Source organism: Pagrus pagrus (assembly GCF_965226575.1).
Source record: "Pagrus pagrus genome assembly, chromosome: 15".
Lineage (NCBI taxonomy): Eukaryota > Metazoa > Chordata > Actinopteri > Spariformes > Sparidae > Pagrus > Pagrus pagrus.
This window is the reverse complement of record NC_140199.1, coordinates 18,463,043-18,490,388: the sequence shown is the minus strand read 5'-3', so window position 1 is coordinate 18,490,388 and position 27,346 is coordinate 18,463,043. Positions and strand designations below refer to the sequence as shown.

The following is a 27,346-nucleotide window of genomic DNA, read 5'->3' as shown; positions in this document are numbered from 1 at the left end:
AATGTTAGAAAGCTAGGCAAACTACAGTAGCATCAGTGTTTTGCAGTTAACAATCCCATCCCTCCTCTCTACGTCACCACACTTGCACGACTAGTTTTTGTTTTCGAGGCAGCCCTCTTTGATTTCTTCAAGAACTTGGCGTTTTTGGTAGTATCACTGGGAATGCTGAAATTCCCTGTTCCGCCATTGCCGGTAAACAGGAGAATCCTGATCTGACTGCGTGTTCATGAGCAGACAGGACAGCCTCAATTGGATAAAGTGGGCAGGGACACCAGAACATTTCGTTTCTCTTTTACTGCATGAGCAGGAGCTACTGACCAAACAGTCTATAACAGTAATTACTGTTGGAATAGAGAACAATTTAATACTTATTTTAATAAGAAAATAACACTTACAGCAGCTTTAAGTCATTAAAGGTTGATAGCTATTGCTATGTGTACTTCTGGGCTGGAAAGGGGAGAAAAAAAGCCTTGTATCAGCATTCATAGGATATACTAACCTGAAGCACCCAATTGTTTGTTTTACAGAACCATCTGAAAAGGTGCTGTTTCAAAAAATTCTTGGCAGGTGATTGAGTGAACCATCTATCCTACATCATCTATCACAGGCTAACTTAAACCAATCAGATCAACAGTAGGAGAGCGCTCCCACCAATGGAGCCAGTTGGTAGACAGCAAAATCATCTTTTCTGTCCAGATAGGCCTCCAGTGGCATTCTTTGCTCTTTTTTCAATGAAATTGGTATCATTGATGCTTTGGCAGCTATGCAAACCTCTTGAAGAGCCTCTCACTGGTCGTCACACCTTAATTGTACCCGTAGCTTCTATCTCTAGCTGCCAGTAGTTACTCAAAGAATGCTGGTTGGTTCAACCACTCTGTGTTGGGGCTATACAAAATATAGTCTGACTTTTCTTTACTAACTCAAGCCTGAGCATTACAAATATGTCTTCCTAGGCCAAACCAAACTGGCAACTAAACACTGTGACTGAACCTTGGAAGGGACAGGAAGATCTCACTCTTTCATGCCCAAATACAGCCCCTTGCCAATAAATATGTTCTCAAGATCTTTTAGGAAATGAGACACAAGTTGGCTAATTGGAGGGGTGGCAGGGGTTAAACACTTCCGTCAACGTTTCAATCTGTCACTCCACACCACTGCATGCTGGGACTAAAGCCTGGACCTGAATGTGTGAGCCCATCTGAGCCTTTCCAAGGACGCTAAACCGTAGACACCCCAGAGAGGCTGCCACTGCCGCCTCAGAGGAAGCACACAAACCAGCTGCATGCCACACACACCCAATCCATCACCCCAATCTTCACCCTTCCGCTCTCACTGACGCCTGTTAAATTCATCATGCCACTACTAAAATCTCAAACCTAAAATGTGATTTCTTAATCAAAAACACCTCTCAAACTTTAAACCCCACAAACTGTAACACATTTTCTCAATAATCGCCGCTCCATATCCATCTAAACCAATGTCATTCATGATAGACTGCTGGCAGCAGCGAAAGTTCCTCTTTATCCTGTTGGGGCCTCAAAGTGATTGAAGTCTCGTTCATGTAGCTTAAGTCTGCCTGTTTAACCCCGGGCCCTCACAGGATATGGCATGAATTACATGCACACACCGCACTGCTTAGATTGTAATCTTTTGATAATATACAGCCAATTTCCACCATGTTACATGCAGCTGATTGGTGCAGGGTTAGTGGAGCGGTCCATACCTCCTTCAGAATCACAAAAAAGGATGTGACGAGTCCCAGTGGTGCAGTATATACAATCAAATAATGAAGTGTTTCATCAAGATGCATGCATAGTTTTCTCCTAACCACTGCTTTGTCTCACAGACTAATCATTGCTTCTTTTTTAATTAGGCAAATGCAGTTCTTTGTATACACAATTATGCCTTTGTAAATTACAGTTTGATTAGTTTTCCATTGAGATGTTGCAAGATAGCTACGCAGATGGCTAAGGAGGGAGGGGGCTGTCACATATTTGCTGCTGTCTTTCAACACTAAATGAAGGGTGTTTTCTGTCTCTGGCAGTTTGTTTAAAACCACTTATATGATTGGATTGCTCATTAATTCTGATTCTGTCACATCCTAGCATTAATCATGTTTTAACTGTGCCTTTAAACTACCACCCTCAACATCTGTCTAATGATTTAATGTTGACATATTACACAGTGAGTTGTTTTTCTGCCACTGATATATTCTGATGCTTTGATGCGTTGTAATTCATCTTAACCAAATTAGTGCTCCGCATCATATTAGATTTGATATGGTGAGGCCCGGGCACATTCTGTGAGGACCGAGTCAGGAAAGTCAGTCCATAAAAATCTCTCTGGACATTAATACAGTTAGACTAGATGGGCAGCCTTTCTTTGTGTTTAAAATGACCAATTCATGTAAAGTAATGTACAAAATTTTTGATAGCAAAAGTACTTTTATTAGTAGGAATCACAATGACAAGCCAGACTGCTTAGTAAGACATGAGAATGTTCAAGATCCTTATCGTTGTTATCGTTAGCTCTTCACCTCCCCCTTCCCCACACCAAAACACCACTTATCTTGATAAGCTGTCAACTTTGAATTAGCTTTCACCATGAGGCTGAGCTAAGGAAACGTCAATCTTTGCTCATTTCTTTTGCGACACACTGCTTTCCGCATGTGTTATTGTGCTAAGATTTCCCACGCTGTGGCCACGAGCCTCAATAGCCACAGTCCAGCTGACTGCTGGTCACCACACCTATAGGAAACACACCCACAGGACATGGTTTATGCCTCAAAGTATTGAAAATATTATCTACATCCATTTGTTGGGTAAAGAAATATTTCACTGGCCAAAAAAATCCGTCATTAAAGACCACTGGTGTAGCTCCAGTGAAACAAAATGAGAGTGAAGGTCTTGCTGCTCTGCGAATCTTTGTTTTTGCAAGTTTACTTTTTTGCTAATATTACTAATATGCAAACTTTCACTCCTCTTTTAAACAGTGAAATGCACCTTCCCTCACTCTTAAGGCATTTTTTTGGACATTTCTTCATATTACTGTTTTTGAAAATGTATTTGGTAACACTTTACAATAAGTATATTAATTAATTAATTAAGGGTAATGACCATCCACTTTATTTGTACTCTTTGTGTTCCTCATTGAAAAGATGACAACTTGTATCTTGTGAGTAACACTTCATTAATGCATCAGAATGCTGATCAAGCATTACTTCACCACAGTCAACCTCACCCTGACCCAGCCACCTCATTCAGGCATTCGTTTATGGTGTTCATGTTAATTAGTCCCAATTTCTGAGATGCCCTCCACTCAAAAAAAACATATTTTTTCTTTTTATAATTAACTCCTCAGTCATCAGTTTTAGTTTTAGTTTTTCCACACAAGACATTTTCATAGAACAGTGAAACTGCTGATCACTTTTATGTCATTTCTTTCAAAGAACGCTAAAATTGTTACATTTTCTAAATAGAGTAATTGCATTTTCTGCTAATGTAGGATAATGACTTTATCTTATTACATTTTAAATGAACCATGTTGGTAACAGATGGTTGCCATAAATTGATTACCACTTGGAAATGTTTCACTACTGTTTAATAGCTGTGTGATTCTTTCAAATGTCAGAGTCACATAGAGCGTTAATGCATGGTAAATTATGGTTAAGTACTGTAATGCTTATTCGGCATTCTGAGGCCGAATAAGATTCTGAAATTGCTGAAGCATTTGTAAGAAAAGACATCGACTCTTAGGAAATGTGGTCGACCGGACCTACAATCCCAAGCATCAGTATTTGACGAGTTGGCAATGAGACTCAAAATATCAACTTTTCTTACGAAGTGGAACACTTATTTAACAGTTTTCTCTTAATGACATGGCTTAGCTGTGAAATTCATGAAATACATGTTAACATCTTAGTTATTAACTGTCACTGTATAAGCTATTGTTAATAACATCTTTATAAACCATTAAATAATGTATATTAAGTTAGTTAATGTACTCTTATTGTAAAGTGTTACCATCCACTTATATGCAAACATTTTGTCCTCACAATTTAACTGGCAGATTTTCTTACTCAACATTTAAAACGCTCATAAAACAGGTGAAACTCACTCCGTTTTATGGCCGACAGGGGAGTTAGAAATGTACACACAAAGAGTCACAGAGGCCCAGCATGTTAATGTCAACTCTGTCTCCTGAAAATGATGTTCATAATGAACTAATTTGCATTGGCATTTTGTGGGAAACATAGCACTGTTAAAATGTCAAAACATTTTGTAATGGTCACATTTGCTGTATTAGAACCAAGCAAAGTCATTGAACATTGGCAAATGCATATCGGGCAACAGCTGAAAATGCATTGTAAAGACTGTTTATTTGTTCATTTATAATGAGTATATACTTCATCAAAACGTGCATGTTCCAGCTTTGAGACTAGTACATGAATGGTTTGACACAGTTAAAGGACGTAGGCCAGCTGTGGTTCTGATCCAGCCGTGCAGTTGTGTGGGTCCAGACAGATCAGTGTGAGGGAGGGTTTGCTGCTGTGAGGCTGCTCCACCTAATCCCAGGGCTGCATTACACAACCGGTCCAGTCAAACAGCACACAGACATGGGGACTTCCCCTTCCCTCCAAAGACGTAGAGGAATACTGTATTGCCTCATGCACCACTGAGGTAATATCATTACTTCAACCAAATGCTGCAAAGTCTAACCTGAATACCGTCTTAAGTGTCCTAACCTCCTCATTGTGTGCAGAGACCAATTTGTCCCGAAAACATTTTACAGCAATGGCACTAGGTTATTGTTGCATCAGAATATATCTCACGGTGCGATTTAACAAAGTTAACTCTGGTTGTAACATTAGTCTGCTGAGTTCTCCAACAGAGAGCATTATCCTGTCTCCTGCCAAGAGTATCGAACAATGCTCTTAGTCATTCTTCATGTTTTTCTCCGATAGATACCAATCAAACTATCTTTAGGGGAAATCCATCACATGGGTGTGCAGCAGCTCCACGAGGTATTATCTCTTGCACGTAACTCTAAAATTACTGCTATCCACTGTTTCTGGCACTCCTTCAACAGCTTCAGTGTGTTGAGGGGTGTCATTTCTAAAAGGCTCAGAACAGCCTGCGTAACAATGTTCATATCTGTTGAAACATGGCTTTTAAAATCCACCACCTTTCATCATATACGGTTCACAGGTAATCACGTGTAAGTGTTGTTCTTTAAAGTGAAATGATGAAAGAGTCTGATATACAATCCTGTCCATTCAGAAAAGTCACGCTTAGCCAAACTTTCCAATCAGATGTTTCTATATGTAATAAAGTCACATACAGGGTCAGTCTTCTTCAGTAGTATAATGAGGAGAAGAGTCTGTGTAAGAAGTACAAACTGGATCTGCACTGACATATTTCCCTCGATAGATAAATATGAACTTGAAGCAAAGCGTTGGGTCTATCTCTGAAAACAAACAGGGCCATATATTTCACTTGGAATAACAGAGATCAGCTGTATCAACACTGGTCCTCCTACTGCAGCCAGCCACCTCAAGTGAGAAACCATCGAGTCTGAGAACCGTCCTCTGAGCGCTTTAGAGCAGACATGAGGCAAAGCCATTGTCATTCAGCTGAGTGGGAACTAATCAGGGTTTGATACCAAAGGATATCTCATCTTAATACAACTGCCAACTCTAAAAAAAAATGTTCAGACAAAATAAAAACACCAAATCTACAAACAGACACAGCTGAACAGCACTTTATGGCTGTTATGATTCGATGGCAGTATTATGTTAGCGAGGCCTGCCTAACTTCTCCCTCGCAAATAATCTGACTGCTGTTTGCACTGGCACAGCTGTTTGCGTTGCCTTTGTTCAGCTGTCTGTGCGCTCCCTCCCTTTTCCCAGTTTGATAACATAATACTCTGGGTATGTTTCTAAAGGGTAATAAAATGGGAAGGAGCCGCTATCTGCTCTTTGATTGAGCAACAGCGGATTTAAACACATCCCACGAACCTGGAACCTTCTACCAGCCAATGTTTTCTCTCGCTCATACATCCTGAAGACGTGGAGCGTGCAGTGGAGTTGAAAGGCTCTGAGAATTATTTTCTTTTTATGGCAAAACCGACCCTCAAAGAGAGTCAGATTCGTCGAGCCTTTGATGTTAAACAGTTGTCATTTGATAACAATGAATATAGACTGCAACCATGTGAAAGAGCTACAATCTAAAAGGTTGCCATTCTGATTGGTAATGCCTTCTAGAAACACCTTAGACATTGTGTTAATAAAAATTGTGTGTATTTTATGTTGTAATCATAAGGCTGTCTAAGTGTTAAATTAAACTTCTGCCTATTTTCATCAGAATGATGGTTGTTTCAGCAATGAAGACAACAACTCCCATGATCCCACGCTACTTCATGATGTCACCAAAGACTAAAACCATCAACAGACACTGACTTTGGTTAGTGGCACATTGTGTAAGGATTGTCTGTGCATGGCTTTTTACTGCAGCTACATGACAGGGGAGCTGTTTTGTGTGTCTTTTTGCTAATTTAAATTACCAAGGAGTGTCGGCAAGTCAGAAAAAATATCCTGGGAGTAAACACAATGATTTTGCAAGACTTCTTAGTATGAAGGGTATTCAACTTTTCACTGGTAGACATTAAGATCCTTATCATTATTTGTAAAACATCTCCCCCAACACCCTCCCACCCCGCTTATCTTGATGAGCTGTCAACTTTGAATCAGCATCCAGCATGAGGCCAAAGCACAAAGACATACTCGTCTTTTTCTCAGCCTTTTTTTTTTTTGTCTTGGTACTGTTTTTTTGTTTGGTTTTTTTTGCATTGAATGGCCTGTGAACTCTAGTCTAGTCCAACTAGCCTCAATAGCCACAACCCAGCTGACTGCTGGTCACCACACCTATAGGAAACACACCCACAGGACATGGTTTATGCCTCAAAGTATTGAAAATATTATCCACATCCATTTGTTGGGTAAACAAATATTTCACTGGCCAAAGAAATGCATCAACTATACTGTTGAATATTCGGGACTTTACAGAAGAACAGCTTTTCTCTAACTCAGTACATCACGGCAGTCTGTTGCTGCTTAACACTTTTCCATTTTTTGTCATCTTGCCTTAAGGGCACTTGTTTTCACGTTTATTTCATTTGTTTTCTCTATAATATCCAGTAGTGTGAACTTAACAATACTTGGGACATATTGTTGTTATGTTCAACATTTGTAAGGGATATTTTTAAGGAGACCTTGGGACAATTTCCAGCCATGTTTGTGGCTACAAAAACAGGATGTTTTTGATGAGAAGTCAGGACATCTCCAGGTGTGTTTTTAGTAACCAAAACAGGTATTTTAAGCCAAAACATAATCTTTTTCGAACCCCTATTAAGTAGTTTCTGTGCCCAAACCGAACCAGTAAATAAGCACAACACTGTCAGACATGAAATGGAAACTGGATCTAAAAAAACATTTTCAATATAAAGAAATGTTAAGTGTTGCACATTGCCGACATTTATTTTTTGCAAATAGGTAAAAAAAAACAAAAAAAAAAACACTAGCTATGGATCGGCGTATCCTCCAAAATGTGAGTTTGTAGTAACTTAAACATGTTTTGTTGGAGATGCGGCTGCTTCTGGATGTGCTTTACTAACTGTGAGGGGGATTTGGAGCTGATGGGGGAGATGAAGCTGATACACTCATTTCATAGAAGGTCAAAGTATTGTGACCCAGCAGATCCACCTTTGACCTCCCAAAATCATTGTCATTGTCAAGACTGTCTGGTCTTCTGCGTGCCATCAGTGAAGCTGCTGCAACCTGTGTTGATTGATGACTGCGAACTCTATATTAAAGCCTGCCTTGTTTGTAGCTTTGGGAGTAAGTTATTAATGTACACACATCTAGACTAAACACATACAGTAAGAAAAGGGGCACAAATATGTGCAGCCCTCATACAAGCATGACCGCCTGCTTAGTCACAGACCTGCAGGCTGTAGTCTGGGGGGACTCTGTGTTTTGTTTCAATCATCAAAGCTATTGGGTTTAGGGTCTCCCCTCTCCGCCTATCACTCACCAACACTCATGGCCACTTGGACCCTGAAATTTTACTCCAGGCTGCTGAGAGGAGCGGGCGGTGGGGCTGAAGAAAACGTCTCCCTGGCCTTGCTCTGCACTGCCGGGGGTCACTCTGCCATTCTTCTGTTACACAAAAGACTTCTTCAAGTGCCTGTGTGACAATGGCCTTTAGATCACTGGAGCGTAATGATTGCTGGTTAACGTGAATGCACTCCGTATTAATTGAGCCAGAATTAATATGAAGTTTTTAGCGTTTTTTTAAGAGTTGGCAGGGAAACTTGTACGTAGCGTCCAGTAACCATGACTAAATGTTCACGCTGTCCATCATTAATTTACTTTTTGCATAGCAGACATTATTGTTGTGGATGATAGTTAAAGACCTGACAGACTGGGACCCACACGGGGACTCATTCAGTGCCTCTTAATGAGCACAACCTCTCACTTTCAACCCTCGAAGCTTAACATAATGTCACTCGCAAGCTCCTCATAATGAACGCGCACAAACCACATGTTCACAATAGCGGTGAAGCATGATTTCACAAGACAAGCCTCTAACTTAGCACAAAGGAATGTCAGATGTGCTGACACAAAAGATCTCCCTTTTTTCTTCCTTGATTTACATAAAGCATAATGCAGCGAGGGAGATGAGATGTTCTAGCATTTGCACACCACATTAAAATGCGTCCGGGGATTCTTAATAGGTCAGAATGAAAAACATAATCAAATGAAAATAATTAAAACAAGGTTTTGAGTGCATGGTTTCCAGACTGTTTTTGTTTAGCCGTCATAAACAGAGTTAGCTGCGTCTGTCAGTGAATTAAGAAAACACTGGGCCCCTTCTGCTCGATTCATAGATCCTGTGAGACTTGCCAGCGGTTCGCTCTCTTTCAGCGCGACTCAACTCAGCCAGTGACAGACAGGCAGCCTCATGTCAAAACACTGTCTGCTGCTGTTGCCAGCCTATAGCCGGCCCCAGACAGCACGCAGCAAGGCACGGTTACACTGCCATCTTCAACATCACTAACATGCTTATGTATACAATACGTTCTGTGTATGACAGCATATGCAACATATTAAAATAGAAATATATCTCATCATTGTATGTTAACAAAGCAGCCAAGCCTTGTCAACAGTCTTACTGTATATTTAGTCTGATAAATGGTTTCTGAAGCTCCTCCATGCACTGATCCACAGCCCTCCTTTTAGCTCCTCTATCTAAAACTAAAGGTTTTAAAGGAACAGCTCACCATAAATCATTTTTATCTACTAAAATGATTATAACCTCACTCCAGTGCCGATGAAAAGTCAGGTGAGGTTTCATAGTCCACATAACATTTCTGGAGCTTCAAAGCAAAACAGCGTTTCAGCATTGTACTAAGCAGCTGCAGATTTTAAAAATGTAAAAACAACAGAAAAAATTCATTCATACAGCTTGTCGGAGTAGTCCAAGTCTCCGAAAGCCCGGGGATCCCAAATTGATTTGAAAAAAACAGCGATGCCAGGTCGAGCTCAAGCACCCACTTCAGACAGGCTACTTTTAGCTTTTGCTTGAACATCTTTTCAAATCAATACAGATTCAATTCAGAGCCATTTCATATCTGTTGGGGTTGTTTTGTCCTTTGCTACTGAGGTTGTTTGGGAGAATGCTGAAATGCTATTTTTGCTGTGAAGCTCCAATATTGTGAACTGCAAAACTTCAACCAACTAGAGATCATTTTTGGGTGAACTGTTCCTTTAAACCCTTCTATTAACATGTGTGCCCCTGGCATATTTTTGCTTTCGACTATGATCTCTGCTTGTCATTATTTTAGTTTTTTTTTCTTGGTTCCATTTGCTGCTAATTGGAACACTTTGGGGTTTTGGACCATTTACTGTGGACTATCCACAAGAGGACAGAACCAGGCAGAGATGCCAGTATGTTGCAAACTGACACGTCTTCAAAGGGCTGCGAGTCTGCCAACCATGTAGAGGTATCATCTTTCTGACCTGAGTTCAAAAGGCAAGACTCGTTCTCACACTTAAAGCTGATCGGATGTTGAGCTTGACAGTGCTATAAATGAACAAATAGCAACATTTTTCAGATTCACGTTCAAGCATATATGCTCGGCTCAATATAACATGAATTAAAAGAGCACAATACTGGTACCTGTGCACACTAAAAGCAGCCAAATAATGCAACTTTTTCCTGTCTATTTTATTTCCACTTCAACCACTGGAATGCTCTGAGGTACAGGAAGACGGAAATTATGAGCCAGAACATTCCCATTTCTCACTTTTCATGAAGTCTTGGATGCAGTGCTGTTGTGCACAGAATTTCCCTTTCTTCACGTGATGTAGGAAATAAAGTTGTGCAGCCAGCATGTTTAACTGCAGAAACACGGGGGATTTCTTGAGGATAAGGAAGTTGGTAATATTTTATCTTGACAAAAATGAGAGCTGAACAACATTTACAGGAAATATGTAGAATTAAAGAAAAACTGGGAACAAGATAGTCGTGGGCGGGTTTCACAGTACTGATGAGTAGCTTAGAAGGCGAATGTACCAAGCTGTATTAACTCTTTGACCACATGAAGTGAACTCACAGTATGTAGAATTGAATAACTAAAACCTCACTCTATTAAGGCTTAGCCTAGCCAATAACATTTACAAGAACAAGAAGGCAACTGTAGCAAGAAAATTGTAGGAATGTAATACTCCAGATAAGCTAACCAGAGAGTTATTTGTTATTTTCTTCTACATCACCAAAACAAACAGCCTTCAGACTGCAACCCAGTGAGCCAAGCTGTAGTATTACACATTACAATATGTTGTCTGTACAACACCCACGCATTGCAGTTGCCTACATGCTATTTGTCATCATGCTGCGTGGAAAATATTGCTGACAGCTTTATGACTACTTCACACAGCATTTTGAGAGTCATGGCCAAGAAAAAAAAGGAGATGGCAATAAAACCTCCTGTTGACTATTAAACCATAGCGAAATCTAACCATACTGAGGTTTACCATTGAATCGTGTGTCATGGCTCCTATTGTACAGACGGAACAGAAGCATGACATTTTCTTTGTCCTCACAAAATGTCTGTAAATATCTGATTTGTCTACAACACAGGATATAAAATTTGAGTCCGTCAGCTCAGTCAGATGTTGGACAAGCCTGCACCGGAGACTGAATGACTACTTCAACAAAGCAGTTTAAAGCAGTCACTATCAGTATTTTTATGCTAACATGGGGTCCTGTGACTACTTGTATGAAAAGGGTTCTCGCAGTGACGAACCCAAAAATAATTATCAGCCACATTTGAAGTTCCCCTCAGCCCTACAGAGCTTTGTGTCTTTCAGCTGGTTGTTTCTGTTTCTGCCCCGCAAATTTAGAGTTTTGGTTCACTCTCACTGCTTTCGTAACATTGTTCTTTAAATGCAAGCACAATCTGTTTTCTGCTAAAAAAAACAAAAAAAACAGAAAAGGACCAAACGGCTTACAATGGTCAGGTGAATATGTTTGATTTGACGTGGCAAACACGTGTGTTCCCCCTCCCATTCAGACAGATTTTCCTCCATCCCGGTTATTGACGGGCAAATCTCGACCGCTTATCTAATAGGGGTGGGTTTGATACGATCAGTCATCATTTGCCCCAAAATGTTTTCAAAAACATATTTTTGTGTACTGTTAAGATGTAAAATGAGATTGTTTGTGAACAGGTCGCCATGAGTCACTCTGGACTAAGTCACACATTTCGTTCTGATTGGTGTTAGGTCTGTTAGCTTGCATCCACAGCCTGTTAATAAAGCCCTAAAGCTGATCTAAAATGAACTGAGTGATTCCAGACTAATATGCATTTACTAATTAGTCAGGCCCTGCCAGGCTAGATGAACATAAACAAAACTTGAAATAAATGCTAACATTACTCTTTATGTGCTGGATGTGTAAATAGGCATGGGAGTGTTTTTGGGGTATAGAAAAGTTTGGACAAAGGAAACTTAAGACAGAAAAAGCAACAGTCAACTCTGTTCTACCATTACACTTGTACATGGTGATTTACATGGTGTGTCAGACCTATTAAACTAGCTGGACATTCACAATGGGAATGAAAGTAGGCTCATTAGTTTAACATTAACTGGAAGTTGACATGCTTCAGTGAAGTGGACCCGTCCAATATTCAGCTCTGCCAGGTGTCTTGTAAGTGCATTGTTCCCACATATCTCCATGTTCTCCGTGACCGCTCCACTTCTCCTGCAGCGCACTCAGACACACGTCTATAAACAAACTGCATATTGTCCTTTCCTTGTTAGTTGACACTGTATAACCTAATTGTCAGTATATTGACTCTCTAAATGTTGGCATTGGGTCGAAGCCCAGCGCTAAACATGACTAGAAATGAGTTTATTGTCATATAAGATTAACAGAGCACACGTGAATGATATTTTAATGAATTACTGTGAGGAAAACACTCTGACAGGCTTCTTCTATTGAACTAAAATCTCATATTGGTCATATTTATAGTTCCTAACACCACATACTACTTTTTAAAGTCACATCATGGAGTTGCGTCCTGAAATAACATTGTGGCTTTCAATCTGCAAACTTACAAAAACAACATCAATTCAAACAGGCTCACTCAAGAGTGAGAGGATTGAACGTGAAAACATATATCAGCTCGCGAATGCCTGCTCTATCTCAAAACTCATTCCTGGTGTGTGATCACACATTCTGTACGTGCATGTGTGCGGCACCGCCGGTGGATTTTGTTTACTTTAGAGGAAAGTGAAATGCCGGGGTCGCCTATATTAAAACTGACAGGCCCATTTGGAAGCAATCATCAAATGTGTCATGGAAAAACCGCTATGTCATGGTGCTGGGGACGGCAAGACTGTGCCAGCATCAATATTTTCCTTCGAGGCTGGTAATGGATGTCGTTTTGACTGCGCTCATGTACATCAAGTTCCTCTCAACAAGGCTACAGGTCGTTTTTCTGTTTGCAGAGAGATGAATAATTGTCTGTCTCTTTCTGCCGACCCACCCTCGTGATCCAAAGTGTAATGTTATCGACAAGCAGACACAAAAGAGAGGAAGAGTTTTATCAGTGTCACCTCCTCCAGATAGGAAGTTCAGGTAATTAGCCACACTCACCTCAAGCGAGGGCCAATATCCTGTTTTAAGAGAGCACTGTTCTGACTCACTGATCCTGAGGGCAGCACACAAACACAGGCCCTCCTAGGTTTTGGGAGACCACCTTGGATGGTGTGATGCAGGGCAAAGGATCTAATCTTCCTGCCTGAATAGTTTGCATCCTCCCGCCTGAGACATTGTCACATATTGATTAATGATTTAAGCCGTAAACATTCCTGTCCAGCTTATTCTCGGACAGCCTTTTCCACAGCAGGGACAGATCTAATCAAACACTGGGAAGCAACTGTGCTATGACATATTACGCACACACACACACAAATCACTCAATCACATGATCACAAGGGTCAGCTCAGCAGTATGAGCCCTGGTATTGTTAACCAGGTGGAAATGCTACACTGGTGAGTAGTAGTATACTCGCCTAAGCAGAGATAATCTGATTTGTTTCACTGACCTCTGACCTACCCTCCCCTCAGAGGATCAAACACCTTAACGCCATTAAGGATGTGCAAGGACACACAGACTGATGATCCAGTCACAGGTTCTTAACCTGACACATGTGTGCTGATCCAGTTGTCTCTTTTGGGTCTTAAAAGTAAAACCCCTGTACTTCCCTGATGTCGCTGACATGTAGAGCACCACTTTGGGAAGAAAAAAAAAATGAAAGCAAGACAACTAGAATAAACATGACATAAATGACTCACCCACAGCATCACCACAGCAATTAGGCACAGTTTGAACCAATGAAAATCAAAACCCATGCTCTCAACCTAACCCTCTATAATCCAATTTTTACTTAACCTCCACATAGCAGCTGGACTCCCTGCGCACAAACCGCACTGAGGTACTCACCACGTGCACAGTCAGACATCAGAACGGCATCACCTCACAGAACGGGCTCTCGAGTAAACGCTGAAACTAACAAAGCGGCCACCTTTAACAGTGGAAAATAATATTTATCCGAGCGCCGATTGCTGATACCATCTGTGACACGTTCTGTAAAAGCAGCTCCCATAAACACACAATGTAAACACTGTGATACTTTTAAATGGGACGAGCGCTGAAGTACACAGATATCCTCCCTTTCCACTTATCTCCTCCTCAGATGTCCTTCTTCACCTCGCACATTTTTCACTCATATGCACAAACACTGACTTTACTGTTGAAAATCACTAATTTACTACATTTCTTTTTGCTTGCACGTCTCTTTCTTTCACACCATGATACTTCAACTATATGTAATGTAGGTCATCATAGAATTTAGCTTTAGATAAGTCAGACCTTACTAGGCCATGTCGTGCATTCATTCTAAACTTGAAGTGACTGTGTTTATATTTCGTCATTCACTTGGTTATAGAGAGTGGCACATGTGACAAGGGTGGAGTTTTCACTTGAAACAGCTTTACTAGATCACAAAATAGCCTGTATATCTTCATACAGCAGCAATGGAGGAGGCGCTCAGATCCTTTAAGATGAAATATATAATATTTCTACATTAAAATGTCTAAAAACAACTAGACCGAAATAATTTGTTGAGTTGTGTACTTACATTATTCCAAATATTTCCAGCAATGTTCAAATCCACACAAATCTGTCATTTCACTGAAGGTTACAGTGCATTTTATTTGGTCACTTTTATTTCCAGGAGAGATTCAGAGAGTTCAACTTGAAAACCATCGTCAAAGTGCATCAATGGACCATTCTCAGTGTTGCGTCAAAACTATTTGTGATGTCACAAAAATATCTTGTACATCCACGTGATTAACTCAGATTTATGGTGAGCACAGATAAATGTTCCCCTTCAACAGATGACTGTGAAAACAGACATAGTGTCTACTGCACAGTGACAGACAAATATCCAGATGAGGCAACAACAAACAAAATTCATTTTTGAGTGGAGGCGGACTTTAAACTTGCTCCACATTGTCTTCACTTTCGACAAACCGCGCGCAGAAACACATAGGATAACACACAGTAGCCTCAGCTGACGGATCACAGCTCTTGCCAGACAATAATGACATTAAAGTAAATGGGATAAAATTTAAAATAGAGGGCTGGTAGTTTTAAATCTTTTTAGAAGAGAGTGCACCACAGATTTTAGAAAGATAGGGGGGAAGGGAAATGCTCACTAGGCACCTAATCCACCACATTCTTGTTCGGGGTCCGAGTCTGAATTCAGGCAGGCTTCAATGCCATGCACTGCGATAGGAGGGGTTGCAAAAGGCTGAGGTAATTGGATTGGAATACGGCATTGAGTGTCAGACAACAAAAGATATCCATCTCTCTCATGGCCGTTCAGCTCTTTTGTTGCTGGCTGGAATTTATTCGGTCATTCACTCTACTCTTCCGAGCCCGGCGAGGACAGAAGAACAGGGGCAGCTAGGCCACCGGGACTGGTTCAGTCTGGTGGTCTCGTATGCGGGCCAGTGGAGTCACAGTGCCTGTGCAGCCGCTGTGCTGTGAGGATGTGTGAACCACGGATCCCCCAAAGCCCAGGGGTCATTTGTGTGATCATTACCATAATCACATTAAGGCTGCAGGAGATTAGCACCATGGCCTCAGAGGAGAAACCCTGTCTGTGCTCCATGACGACCACAGACCACGCTTATAAGGAACAGTGAACACGCTGCTTGGATACCTATTAGCTGTATGATAGACGGGCAAACTGGCAGTCAAGTGGAAGAGAAGCGAGGAGGCATCCTTCTTTAGCTTTTCCTTTCTGCAAAGCCTAGTTTTTCAGAAATAGAGACATAGGACACCAGTTTTAGAGATAACACTTGTTGAAATTGATTTGTACATTTTCTACATTTTGAGTAGACATTTTATGTCAAAAAAGCAGGCAGTTAAGCTGCATCTGTCTTGCTGCTGATCAATAGATTAATTCAACAGGATTTGTGTCTCATATACTTTTTTTTTCATTGACTTGAGTACCACCACCACTCAGCCCCGACATAAGCATCACCTCTGGGCAGGTCATGGGGGCACAGCAGAAGGGACGCCTCCTCAAGCCATCCACAATCTCTAGACTCAATTTAGGCTCTCTTGCCATCAAGGCAAAAAAAAGAAAATCTCCCTCAGGTCAAAAAACGTCTCCAATTAACTCTAATTATCCTGAGAGAGCATTTCAGTGAGGCATGCAACCTGAGATGTCTACCGATTCAGCGGCGGGCGGGCAGGAAGCTGTACCTTTCATCTTGAAGTTCAACCACAGGAAATGTGACATCTGAATATTGACAGCAGTGATTTAAGATGGTGGAAATAACACTTAGAAAGTCCCTTCTTTGAATGCAAGTGCACCTACTACTACTACCACAAACAAGCAAGGTACTTCAATACAAATGCTTGAGGATATGTGCAGGAGCTACCGTGCACATCTTTGCATCTATACTAAAGATAAGATAAAGCTGTTTTGATTCGCTGCTTCAGTGAAAACAATGAGCTAGACCTTGGTTGCATGTACGGATTCTCACAAAAATACCAAGAAAATACCAGAGCTGTGTCCTTATCAGGTACAAACACATACAGCAGAGACGTGTGACACCCTCATAAAGGGCTGTAAAGTGTGATGGTGAAACAATACATAGTTACTGATTGATACAGTCTCTCTCTATGCAATGCCGCAGTTTCCAACTGCGGTTCCTTGATTGTGACCCATTGACTGACCTGTGTAATTGGCCCACACAAATCACTAACCACAGGGGCAGAGGGGGTTCCCATCCTCTTATATGAATGTTTGTGTGTGTGTGGCTATACGTGTGTGTGTGTGTGTGTAGTCACTGATCCAGTTCACAGATTACCTTCTTGCAGAGGTACGCCAGGCCTCATTTGCCCTTCGACACCAAAGGGATAGTGTGGATATCATATCTTTCAGCTGTCTGTCAGTGTGTTTTTGTGTGTTTAAGCTGTTCAAACCTGGTCTCATTCAGGCTAATGTGCATACTGGCATTATGTTTAGCCATAAACTACAGGTTGATTGTTTGAAACAGTCATTTAAAATATGTGACATTCCTCAGGCAGGCATAAAACCTGCAGGTCTGCCACTCTGGGGCACTGTTGTGTGCACTCCTGATAGTGTTGTGTAGCATTTACATTCAAGACTTGATTTAAATGCCAAACAATTAAAGGGTCACTGTGCAGATTTGGAGAAGTAATCCAAACTTAGAATTTTAATATTAAAAGTATAAATGAGGTAATAATATTCATTCTTTTCAATAACTGAATAAACAAGCTGTTCTCGAGATAGACAGGTGGCAGGGTCTGAATAAAATGTCCTCCCCAAAACTATATAGTGCACCTTTAAAGTATTTCTGAAAGGCAACAAAAAGTGCAAATATGAGGTATTTTTCTACCGTGGAATTCAGTGCTCTTCATCCAAGGCTCTGCATTATATGCGAGAAAGACGTCTGACATACCGAACATTTAACAGCTACCGGCCTTGATGCTCATTTTGCGAGCCAGATGATTTAGTGCGCTGCCTAATGGCACAAATGTAGAGGAGAGTAAAACCCACCTTTCAGGCTGACATAAATCTGAATGAGGTAAAATAATAGTATAATCTGTGGTGAGTGCAGTATGCCGCTAACGCAGGACGTAAGGAGATACGAGGAGGTATAAATTGATCCTTTATGTTTAGGTTTGTGGTTGTGAACGTGACTTATGATTATCAATATGCCTGCAGGTTCAGAGACGGTTCCCACTCCTTATTTTCCACCACATCATCACTGCCAAGGAGTCTTGAGTGTATGATTATCCTCATAATGTGAGAGAGAGGGGGCGGGCTCACTGTGCCCCGCTCATGAATATGGAGGCCGTGCGGACACTCCCTCTCTGTTGAACTTGTGCAGCCAGCTCCAGCTCGGGCCAGCAGTCAGTCAGTCAGTCAGTCAGCAGTGGGCTCGGCTGCCGCATGGCCACTGTGAGAAAACTTTTCCTCTTCTAACTAACACAACAAAGTGGGGGAAGAAAAAAAAAAAAAACACACAACAAAACCAGGACGGAGAAGAGCTCGGAGAGGCTGAGGGACTCTACTAGGAAGAGGTCTTCTATGAATGTGGAAGTCGTGCTCCGCTCATCAAAGTGGTGTTTCCCACTCGTGCATGTTTAAACCAGAGGAGAGCTCTGGTGCCGTGTGTCGGCCAGACGACTAGTACTTAACGAGAGGCAACAGCAGTCCGGAGGCATGATTCTGAGACGGGGCTCAGTCGTTGCTGCCTTTTTGCTCTGCTTTCTCGCCAAGGTATGTAGGGTGACTTCGGGGGGGAAAAACAGGGGTCACTCAGTTCAGCTGTTTGTGTGCACTTTGGTTGCATGTGTGTGTGTGTGGTGCGGTGTCGCCTGAAAGTGCGCGCGGCTATGCTAACATTTAACATGTAACCTTACTCAAAAATTGTGTTCACCTTTTTTTGAGGTCAGAGTTTTTCCATTGCACTCACTCTGCTGTCCCTCAACAGGTGTCAGAGGGATCCGGACAATTCGAGTTGCAAATCTTATCGATGCACAATGTGAACGGAGAGCTGTTCAGCGGCATGTGTTGTGATGGCACACGGAGCACGGCGGATAGAAAATGCACGCGGGACGAGTGCGATACGTTTTTTAAAGTTTGCCTGAAGGAATACCAGTCGAGGGTTTCTGCTGCAGGGCCCTGCAGCTTCGGAATGGGATCTACGCCTGTCCTCGGAGGGAATACCTTTTCTTTCAAGAGCTCTGTCAGGAATGACAAATCCCGGATAGTTTTGCCCTTCAGCTTTGCCTGGCCGGTGAGTTGGAGACTTTAAAACAAAACCCCCAAAAAAGAAAAGAAAAGTGTGTTTTCCGACGCGCCTCTCCAAACAAATAAAAGAGAAAATGTCTGTTTGCGGGGCAATCTGCGCAATTACTGTCAGTCAGTCATTCTCACTCCCCTGAAAAGGTGGATAGAAAGCACAACAAACAAAGCACGAGTTTCTTTTTTTTTCTCGTTAGCTGTCTCCCTGTGAATTATCCTCTTAAAGAAGGACCCCCTGGTCTCCTTATTATCTGCACCAATTAACCAGGTGCAGGTATTTTTCTCCTTCAGGCTCAGACCTGTCTGATCAGTCTAAATTAAGTTTTAAACTGCTTTTGCGTAAAATCAGCAAACCTCAATCTGAAAAAAGGTGGGTAAATTATGACCCACAGTTAAAAACCTCTAGACAAGAATAAAAATCACATTTCCAAGAGAAAAATCCATTTTAGTTTATTCCTCTTTAAAACTTTTACAGACTACAAACTGGTTGGAAACGACATTTTACGATGCATTCTTGAATTGTTCCTCATGTAATTTTTTCCCATGTCTGGCTTTATTCGACACATAAAATGTGGAGATGAAAAGTTGGGTGAGCTGCCTTCTCCCAGATTCCCCCTCCTCTTGCCCCCCTGGCAGCTGCTCATGTTGCACAGTTACAGTAACTTCAGAGCGAAAAACCCACTTTCTGGTTTCCTCAAGTGTCAGCTCTTCTTCGCAGAGTAAATAAATGGGGCTGACAGGCCTGTGGGAGTGTTGTAGCCCTGTGAGAGATATGATTTGCCATGCTGGAGCGCATTTCGATGTAGTGAAAAAAGCAGGACTGTGCACACAGACTGACTGGCCCCACAGCTTGGCCCGCAAACTCCTCCACTGTGCCTGATGGGTGAAAGGCACAGTCCGCTGGTATGTGTGTGTCCAATTACATCAAGGCTATTTTTACCTCAATCCTGATGGAAGTTCTTGTTGTAATTTCAAGCATTGTGCGCAGCGATGGCCTCCAACAGCCTGAATAAGTGAAAGAACTGGACGCTCATGTGTGGCTTCCTTTTTATTTTTATGTGTTACCTGTGGGCCAGAGCAGATAATTTTGATTTGTGTTTTTCCCTATGATCCGATAGCCAGTAAAACAATGTTCTCAGCAGGGCAGCGTGCAATTTGATATGGTCTGTATTTTTTATTTGCTCTCCACTTAGACACTGGCGCCTCACACCTTTTTCAAAAGACAAAGGTTTCTGTTTATTTTCACGCCATGGCAGCACTAAGTTGGCATGAACGCTCGGAGCCAGATTAGTTTCATCTTACTGGTTTGAAATCATTCCTGCTTGAAAACAGCACTTGTTGACATTGAAATGGAACCTGGTGCCCTTTCAAGTCTGAGAACTGGGCTAGCTGTACTCCTTTTTATTTTCTGACTTCAAACTCCCCAAACCTAATGGAAGGGTGTTCTTGGGAATACCAAAACTAGGGGGTTATTCGCCAGTAAAACAAGCTTTTCCATTGTAAGAAATCTCACCTGTAGATAAATGATTTCAAAATCCACTTTATTGTAGAGAACATGAGTTTGGAGGTTTGTGTGAAAGAACAGGAGCAGCTCGTTAGATTCTCTCGTCCTTCACTTCAAGTGCTTTACTTCAGTGCACATTAACAATCGTCAGGTTAGGTATGATATCACTCTTTGTCCTTTTCATCAGTTGATTGGCTGTTGTGGACAGATGGCAGTGTGGTGCAATTGGGTTGTTGGGTACTCCGAGTTCATGAAGCCCCCACCCCTTCATCCTCTCTTGTGAGCTGCATGAAGTTGGCCTCTTGTCCAGGCCAAGGGCTTTGTTTAAGTCACGCTCGGTTGGACCCCAGGCATTTCATCGCTTTAACCTTGCCACCCACAGTAACTGCTGCACTTAATGAGGCTACACACATGTACTCGGATCAGGTAGGGCAAGAGCCAGGCGTCCAGCTGAATGCCGTCGGCTGGAGCTTCTTTGACGTTAACGCATCGCTGTTTTTATGGATTTGCCAATGTCTGCGTTGTGCTTTTATCCCACAGAGAAGTGAGGGCCCTCACAGTGTATCAAGCAGGGACAATGGTGTGCCCTCAGTGACTACAGTGAGGATTACAGAGCATAATAGAGGCAGTGCAGCTGTAATGCCAGCGCAGGGCAAGCAACAGGAAGCAGTTGTAGTAGACTCAGCAGTGATGAAGTTGGCTCTCCGGCAAACTGTGACCTTGCCTCTGTGGCCACCTCAGCATATTTACCCATGGTACACACAAGGAAAGAGAGGACCTTTTGTTAATTGGTCTGGGTCGGTCCTTTAGAGGTTGGATCGAGCTTTTAGAAGCACTTATCTGCTCACTTGTCAACAGGGTTCTGTCCCGATTAATCTCGTTGATCCAGCAGCCTAATTCTGCTTTAATTATGCCCATATTTAACAGCATAATTTTCCTCTCAGAACAGGAACGCGTTGGCTTGGCTGTGATTGATGTGTTGACAAGTCAAAGCTGTCTGAGAACCGGGATCAGGTGAGTCGCGGAACAATAGGCTCGGCCTCGAGGGCAAACGCTGCCGGCAGCTGTGGGAGTAATGACATGTTTGTTTTATATAGTCTGCTCTGATGTGGCAGTTAAGTGCAAATTACTCAAGTGAAAGAAGGAAGAGAAATGTGTTCTTTCTCTTTTTTTTCTCTCCTTCTACCTCACCCTCTCCTCTACTTTAACGAGGACTTTTTCAGCGTGCTTGCAGTGTTGTGTCAGTGAGACGTTGCATAATGGTTTTGCAGCTTATCAGATTTGTTTCAAAGCGCATGGAAACACGACATATCGTATAGATTTGTATCACCTGTGGCTTGTTTTTGTTTCCCTTAATGCTTAGTGACCCTTGCAAAAGACAAACGACTGGCTGCTTGTTTGGTTAAATGCTTGATGTGACTGTAGTTCCTGGTCCTGGGTTCATGTTTCGATCTTGTTTGCCTTGTGAGAGATCCAAAATCTTGCTGTGTCACCTCTTTTAGCTGGCAAACTGTGAAATTCTTTCATCGGGGTGAGGCTCCGTCATATTCCTGAACTGCCATACCTTGTGTATTTTTAATAAGCTGTCGATTGTACAACAGTCTTTCTCCAGCTCTTGTTGTAATAAAATCTCTTGGCAAACAATCCAATCCTTCTTTCCAGGTCCATCAGCTGAAGGTGATAATGAGAGCTGTCTTTTCATGACTGTTGTTGGGATTTATGGCAAAACAGGGTGTGTTACTTTTGCAGTCCCAATCATTGGTTAGATCTCAGTTTGATACCATTGAAGTGATTGACTCAGGATAACTGATACAGAAGGTCAACATCCCTTTGACTGGACTGTTGACATTTCCCCTGTGCTCAGTGTAGGCCTAAACCAGCCTAATCTGTCTGGCCTTGCTTTTATTTAGACCTTTGCCTTTTGCCTGCTTTCCATGAGACAAGCTTGTATTTTTATATTGTTAGATTTCATTTTAATGGTGCATCAGATGGCTCCATTTTTCAGAAAAGGTCAGGATGAGAGGCCCGTGTGTGTGTGTATGTGTGTGTGTGTGTGTGTTAGGAAAATTCCCCTACTGAGAGGATTCAGTAGTGTTCTTTGGCAAGTCGTTGTGATTCGAACTGGAATGATCTTTATCGCTCATGTTGCTTGTCTGTTGGACAGTGTCTGCTTGGCCGGGAAAGATAAGAAGACATATGGCCACACTTATTGCACTTGGACGTGTGTGCCTGTGTGTGTTTGTGCGTGCGTGTATGTGTGTGTTGTGTGCACGCTCTGCAGTTCAAAGCGTAGTTGTGAGTCAGCTGGGAGCCTGGGAAAAGTGAACCTGGCAGTGGCAGACGGTTCCAAGCTGATAACCGCCAGGGAGTTATGGAGTGTTAGTGAATGAGGAGTCAGGCAGTATCTCACTTTCTGGAAGCAGTTATTCGGTCTGGAACTAAACAATCCCAATAATGGCGAGGCAACTCGTTAGATCAAGCCAGTATGACATTGTTGTAGCTCTGCAGCTCTGGTTTACTAGCTGTGAACTCAGTGAGACTTTCAGACAAGTAGGTTAATAGTAAACATGTGTATCTGTTCTTACCCATTACGTTTAAATTTAAAGTTTCAATGCTGTGTGCTTTAATAAGGTTTATCGTGATCAGTGTGCAGTGAAGTTGAACACAGTGCTGCAATAGCTTCCATGTTGAGGCAAGTCGAAATCGTGCAAGAAAAGGGTGTGTAGTATGTTCTTGTTTATCTACCTATAAAGAAACAGCCAATAACCTGTTAAACAACAGGCCACAAAGTGATTTCATGATTATTTTTTTCCCATCAACCACTGTGGACAGAGTGTGAAGTTTTGTTGTGTATTCACAGTAATCTGTTGTTCCTCCTTTCGTAACCGCCTGTTAAGAGATAATCTTAAAAAATGCTCCGATTGTTTGAGAGGTCACTGAAGGGTGAACCTACTGTAGGAAGAAAAAACAAATTCTAATGCCAGAAAGTTAAGTTCCCCAATTTGCGGCTTCTCATATTAGTCACAACCACGTCAATTTACTGTTGCAATGATGATTAATATTAAAATTTCGGCAGAGGCGGTTCAACCTACTTGTTCATCATATGTGTGAATTGATGATGTTCACGTTATTAGAATGAGCTCACTGCGTTTATGACATCAAGTCATACTATATGTGGGATGTGTTTTGGGTGGCAACCCACAAATATGTCAATAGTGTATGTGGACATGCAGTTGGGAGTGAAGACAGTTGTATATTCTGGAAAAATTGGAAAAAGGTGAACATTAAAGCAAAGCTATGATACTGCTTAATGCTGGAAGGAAAGTGAGAGGAGTCTTGTTCTTGAGTGTTAAAATAACTAGCTGTAGTTGTTGATGACCAGGTATCACATTACCACTGACTCACTCAAGTTCTGTGTCAAGTGATTGCAGCCAATTTTGAGTCAGAATGTACCGTAAAGCCTGTGTTGCTGATGAGCCCTGCATTTCAGATAATAGCTGTCCTGATTGCAGTGAACTATTGGCACGGGATGAGACAAATGTCTCCTGGAAAGATGGAAAGTTGAATGCCTGACAAAACAAGGTGAAGCCATGTAAAAAGATTCAGGAGAGTGACTCATTCCCTTTTCCTTTTTGTTGAAAGCGAACAGGGGGTTTCCTTTTCTGCAGGTTTGTTTACCATGAAGTCATCGCAGCAAAGAGGGCCACAGTGGCCATGCAGAATTTCTGAAATGCCTCTGAGCCGCGCTGCTAGGGGGGAGCATGTGTGTGAATATAACAAGTAGGTGTTTCTAGTGGATGCTTGAGCACTGTAAGTGGATTACACTTTTCTCACAATCGCATACTTTCTCTCCGAGTCTGCCGTTGTCCGTCTCCCTCATGGCTGTGGCACAGGGCAGCGTGAATGTGTAAGCCGATATCGGTGTGAGCGCTACCGACCCCGAATCGGACAAAGCGTTTTTGGGAGTGCTGAAATCAAGACAGGCCCTCCAGAGTGTAGCGCTCATTCAGTCTCTCTCTGCCTCACTGTCACAAACACTTATATTGTTTTTGTGTCTCGTGATTTTTTCTGCCCATGTTGACTTTTCCTAAGAAGCATGTACTTACTAAGCACTTCAGATGGATTGTTCACAATTCCTAGTACAAAGTAACAGAGGTTTATAAATTAGCATAACACTGAACATCCCTCATACCCCGCAAAACAAAAGTGGCTGTGCCTCCTCAGAACATTGGAAATCATCCACTGACTTCTCTCGCCACATTTTATAAACATGTGGAAAAACCGTTTCGAAAGAGAGCGAGGCTGAGATGTGAAGACATATTTTAAGCATTGAAGGATGCACCGTCCTTTATTGTAGTCCTTACTCAAGAGTCTGTCCCGTGCAGCCCCGTTATATCTGGCTGTTTTCTGGAGCATCAGACACCCTCCTGCTGGGTGGGTGTCCAGCTAGACCAGACCACTGCCCATGTGTCCGTCAACCTAATCGTTGTGACGCAGAGACCTCTGCACCGCCGCAAGCTTATCCTCTCTTAATCAGACCAACAGGGCCATTGTTGTAAGCTAACAGTGAGCACCTCTTGTGCTCGGCCTCGTTGTGAACTAACTCAATGAGAGGGAGATGAAACTTCATTGGCAAGGCCGGTGACGGTTGTGGGAAACCAGAGAGGATTTTTTAGTTTTTCAGTCCGAAAGTGTGGAAAACGACACATTTAGAAAAGAAAATATTTTCAACTCTTTGTGAAAGGGGAACCTGGTACGAGTTAGTTTGCATGGTAACGAACAAACAAAAAGCAGTCGACAGTTTTACAGTCTCCCGCACATTTTTATGAAGCATGTTTACAGTTTTGTTTTGTGATTCAGTGACTGCTTGATGATGCTGCTCTTGGCTAACGCTTCTTTTATCTCCGTCTTGTCTTCCTCAGAGGTCCTACACTTTGATAGTGGAAGCCTTGGACTTCAACAATGAAACCAGTGGTGAGTGTTTGTCCTTGTCTGGCATCTCCATCTTGCCTTCGCCTCTCTTTTCTGTCTCCCCCCTCCCCTCCCCTCCCCTCCCTCCCTTAGGGCAACGTCTGGGAGGAGTCGTGCTGAAGGTCAGAAAAGGAAGTTTATTCTCCCTGAACCCCCTGCCCTCTTCCACATGGTCCACTGGGTGTGCGTGCGTGTCTGCGCTAAGAAAAGTGTGTTGACAGGTGCCTGTAAGGCGGGAGAGCAGGACAGGGAAGCGGGGCGGAAGAAGAAGAGAAGGAAGAAGCGGGGGGGGAAGGGGTGCAGACAGAGAGAAGGAAGTGTGGCGAGGTAGAGGAGGGGAGGAGTACAGAGGGGGCCCGGCTGCACCCCTATGAAAATGTTTTCATTTGGCCGATGACTGATGGCAGGTGCTGCCAGCCAGGGTTGGGGTCACACTGTCTCACTGTCACCGAGGCGTGAAACACAGAGTTCATCCGGCCTCCGCGACCAGCCAGGGGGCGAGGCCTCTGAGCTACGGTGTCCTGTAGGCTAGTCTCGCACAGGTAGGCTGCAGACTGAGCATGTGCAGCGGAAGAGTTTTTAGCGTACTCCTCGAAGACGGTCACTGTTCTTCCCATGAAAGTGGGAAGATCACAACGGTAACGTGCTGAATCTAAATTCTGGTTGCCAGGTTTGGTTTCAGCCGTTAACTATGCTGGGATTCCTGCTGGTCGGCGGTCGTATTGGCGACAGCGTGGCGATTCCAGCTGAGGGGAGGAGGGCCTTGCTTTTTAATGCAGGTCTGTTCGAGGTCAACAAGGTTTCGGTCTTTTCTGCTGTATTTGCCGCTCCCCAGAGAGCTATTAGGGCATTGGTGTGAAAAGCCCCCTGAATGTACACAGTCAATGCTGGTTAAGCCCCTCTGAGCTCCACCAGGATAGCTCACAGTTCTGATAGCTTCATATGTTGTGGCTGTCCGGACTGAAAATTAAATGCCACCTGGTTTCTAATCTAAATTAAAAGCTTGATTTTAATTTTATAGTGAGAAAAATGTAAAATTTTCTATCAGCGTTTGAGAAAAGTTTAGATTTTCTCCGTACAAAATGACTTCAGTGCCGGAGCATGAGCTTTCCAAGCTTTATAAAGTTTGCTTGATTTATGTTTATCTTCGAGCCAGGCAGCAGGTAGCGAGGACGTGCTACTCCTGACACTGCAGGCCAGCGGTCGGTAGAGAAATGCCACACGGCTGAGCTCTGGATTCCAGACCACTGCGAAATGTTACCAGGCACTGTGATTTCAGTACACCCACCCCCCGACTCCCCCTATACACACCACAGCACAGTAAATAAATGACAGTGGGCCGCCCCCACCCCACAGCATTGCATTGCATCATACTACACAGAGGAGCGATTCACCTAGCGGTCAACCACCTCTGCTCATGTGAGCGCAGTAAATAATAGCTGTGACATATTTTTCATTCTCTCCCAGGTGGAAGATTTGGATATCAAGTAGCGAGTACTTTGTGTGCGAGTGTATGAGTGGTGTTAACGTATGTGTTCAGTAAAGCGTCTGCAGATGGGGCTGAAGATGTTTGCTCACTTTGAGTGTGTTTGCTTTGTGTCCTCACAGCCCTCGGCTCTCAGGTCAACTCTTGCCCGTTTGACAGAGCCATGAACTCTTCATGTTTGACATCAGAAAATGAGTCTGTTTCTGGGTCTAGGTCTGTGTGTTTTAAAGGCACACACAACATAGGCTCCAGCATCTGAAGTAAAGATAGATACTTGTAAGTGTGTGAAAACAAGTTTACTCGAGGCCTTTTTTTGACTGCTGTTAGTACAAGAATGTATATGAGAGCCTGGAGAAAAGTGCTGATGGCACACTGGCAGGCTTCCCAGCAGTGACTGTGGCATC

The 27,346-nt window shown here is 42.6% G+C and overlaps 1 protein-coding gene across 2 annotated transcripts in view; it reads left to right on the top strand.

Moving 5' to 3' along the window:
• jag1b (jagged canonical Notch ligand 1b) overlaps window positions 1-27,346 on the top strand; it is a 110,041-nt gene that overhangs the window by 63,774 nt on the left and 18,921 nt on the right. The window contains exons 1-3 of one of the 2 annotated variants that reach the window (XM_084376127.1): window positions 18,096-18,453; window positions 18,668-18,973; window positions 25,408-25,459. In XM_084376127.1, coding sequence (XP_084232253.1) covers window positions 18,397-18,453; window positions 18,668-18,973; window positions 25,408-25,459 — 415 coding nt within the window. In that variant the 5' untranslated portion in view covers window positions 18,096-18,396. Of the gene's footprint in view, window positions 1-18,095; window positions 18,454-18,667; window positions 18,974-25,407; window positions 25,460-27,346 lie in introns of those variants that run through there. The other variant, XM_084376128.1, reaches the window with a different exon arrangement.